Source organism: Arachis ipaensis, chromosome B06 (assembly GCF_000816755.2).
Source record: "Arachis ipaensis cultivar K30076 chromosome B06, Araip1.1, whole genome shotgun sequence".
Classification (NCBI taxonomy): Eukaryota; Viridiplantae; Streptophyta; class Magnoliopsida; order Fabales; family Fabaceae; genus Arachis; species Arachis ipaensis.
This window is the reverse complement of record NC_029790.2, coordinates 11315119-11318078: the sequence shown is the minus strand read 5'-3', so window position 1 is coordinate 11318078 and position 2960 is coordinate 11315119. Positions and strand designations below refer to the sequence as shown.

General features: G+C 36.7%; 1 protein-coding gene across 1 annotated transcript in view; it reads left to right on the top strand.

Annotated features, from left to right (window-relative positions):
- The window catches only part of LOC107646536 (serine/threonine-protein kinase haspin homolog), a 5221-nt gene that overhangs the window by 749 nt on the left and 1512 nt on the right, over positions 1-2960 (top strand). The window contains exons 4-12 of the mRNA XM_016350716.2: positions 86-666; positions 952-1075; positions 1236-1345; positions 1660-1771; positions 2074-2166; positions 2264-2325; positions 2418-2548; positions 2635-2705; positions 2785-2837. Coding sequence (XP_016206202.1) covers positions 86-666; positions 952-1075; positions 1236-1345; positions 1660-1771; positions 2074-2166; positions 2264-2325; positions 2418-2548; positions 2635-2705; positions 2785-2837 — 1337 coding nt within the window. The remainder of the gene's footprint in view (positions 1-85; positions 667-951; positions 1076-1235; positions 1346-1659; positions 1772-2073; positions 2167-2263; positions 2326-2417; positions 2549-2634; positions 2706-2784; positions 2838-2960) is intronic.

Below are 2960 nucleotides of genomic sequence, written 5' to 3'. Positions count from 1 at the left end.
TCCCCATTACTTTATAAATTTACTGTAATTTGGAACAATAAGTTAGTAGAATTAGATGATGACATGCAAAGTGATGTGTGGATAGGGAAAACATGTGAAACCTCTGAATTTTGAAAAGGAGAAACAGTACTTTCAAGAGGTTGATGCTTTTGAGTTATTAGAAGAGAGTCCCTCTCCAAAGAAGGTTGGCACATGGACAATACCTGAAGAGGCTCCATTACCTGCTGTGTGCGCCAGGTTAGAGAGATGGTTGCACTCCAGAAGGTTAAAGCCAAGCTGCGGCCCCTCTAGCACACTCTCTAAGATAATGGATACTCCGGCCACTGGTTCTCAAATCACCCATGATGTCGGCATCAATTCTGCGATCTTGGAAACATTGGAAAGAACGGTGGCGAAGAATTCACATCTGGATACCATTCAAGCTGGTGGCAAAAGAGGTTTGCTTGATGGGATTCCTCTTGAGGGAACCCGCGATTTGCAAATTGATCATAAGATGATGATAGATCAGAGTGATGGAGGATGCGAAGACATTGATCTTGCTGTTAAGAAACTCTCTCTGACTTCAACTTCATCTTCATTAGATGATGGCCATATCAGTCCATTTTCTGCTTTATTATCAATTTGCGGACAGTCTGCACCTTCCTTGTTGGGCGATGTGTTATCTTGGTAATAATTTTGTTTCTTCTTTACTTATACTGTGAAGTGTATGTGATTGGTTTGAACTATTTCTGTTACTTCGTAGCATTAGACTAGAGTTTTTAGTTGCACATTGCCTGTTAAACTGGTTTATTTTTGGTTTCATGGTCACATGGAACGAATCTGAGCTTGTTTTACATTTTCATGATCATAAGTCCGTGACTTCAATCCCATCGGAGTTGTTTAGTATGATTTTATGCTTCTATGTCCTCACATTAATAAGGCCATAGCTTTTTTTTTCTCTTTTTGCCCCAGTTACTCAGAAACTATCGTAAAAATTGGCGAAGGAACATATGGAGAGGCTTTTAAGGTTGGCGGTTATGTCTGCAAAATAGTTCCTTTTGATGGGGACTTCAGGGTAAATGGGGAAATCCAAAAGGTAACCAAAGCATTTTTCTTCTCTTTTTCCTTTCCCGGTGCTATTTGTCTTATGTGATCATGTTTGCGTGTTACCTTATTTAAATTGAACTGATGTGGATACTTTGTTCATAGATAGATTAATAATAATATGATAATGTACTGGCTTTTTCGTGCTACAGAGATCCGAAGAACTGCTTGAGGAGGTGCTTCTCTGCAAAACTCTCAATCAATTGAGAGGAAATGAAGGTGACTCTGATAATTTATGCAGGACATTCATTCAATCACTAGAGTGAGTGTCTGACTTTAATAACTTTTACGTACTGCTTAAAAGCATAGGAAAACTTAGTTATGATTAATAACATAGATTTATTTGTCTTCTTATCTATCAATCTTACCCACTGAACCCTATTGTTTCGAGTTTTCTAATTTTGGATTAGAACTTTTTTGGTCATCTTGTCATCTTAAAAAGTAGAATCACCAATGGTTGGTGGGATCAGGCTGTTAGGCCTAACTTAAATAATGTCCAACATCCACATCAGACAAATTTCTACTCGTGCGATAAGTACTTGTATCTCAGCAATCTATGCTCTCTCTTCTGTGTAGATTTAAAGTATGCCAAGGCCCTTATGATGCGACACTAATTCAAGCATGGGAAGCTTGGGATGATAAACGTGGTTCAGAGAATGATCATCCAAAAGATTTCCCAGAGAAACAGGTACATGTTTTGACTTTGTTGGTGATGGACTTATGTTAATTTCTAATTTATTTATATTGATATATTTCTGCATACGTAGAATGACGAGTTTTAGAAGCTATCAGTCTCTTCGGCGAAACAAAGAGTAGCTAATAGGAGATACCATGATCTTTGGTTGATAATTAACTAGTTTTTCTCCATGCATTCAATTGACAGATTAAGTGCGTCTATCAGTATTATGTCACAAACAAGAGTAGTTACATTTTATTGAATGACTATGTATATGCTCAATAGTCAATACACTAACATATTCTTTCATATAGTGTTACGTGGTCTTTGTTCAAGAACATGGTGGCAAGGATCTTGAAAGTTTTGTACTTCTTAATTATGAGGAGGCAAGGACTTTACTGGTTCAGGTACACTTCAATTGTTGCTGGTAATATATATTCAGTGCTTCCAGCTTGTTGAAGGATTATTAATTCTTAGATTGCTAATTCTCATAATCAAATACAGGCTATAGCTGGGCTTGCTGTGGCCGAGTCTGCATACGAGTTTGAACATCGAGATCTTCACTGGTGGGATCTTCATATACTGACATTGTTTCTGCAATAATTTCGTTAGTATATGTAGTATTATGTACTAATTTATGAATATCATTTCTGCTCAGGGGAAATATACTTGTTAGCCGAAGTGATTCTGTAACGTTGCAGTTCACTCTTGATGGCAAGGATATGTTTGTTAAAACTTTTGGGTTGTTGATATCAATTATTGACTTTACTCTGTCAAGAATAAACACAGGTGAATATCGGAAATCTTGCCTTTAACATGTTCTGTGGACCTTAAATTCGTTGCTCACTTTTATTTACTATATCCTTTACACACAGGTGATCGAATACTGTATTTAGACCTTTCCTCAGATCCTGACCTGTTTAAAGGTCCAAAAGGAGACAAGCAGGTAATAAGTAATTTTTTATTCAAGTCATGTTTCCATTAGTCCCATGTAATTGCACAATGATGCTAAGTATCATATGCAGTCAGAAACGTATCGGAGGATGAGGGAGGTAACAGAAGATTGTTGGGAAGGAAGGTAATATTCACATACTTATTTTTTCTTTATATTTAGCTAAAAGATTTTCAACTCTATTTGAACTTGCTTTTGAAGGAATGCTGAGATAAGTTTATTATAGGTTCAAAATCTGTGATAGCATTT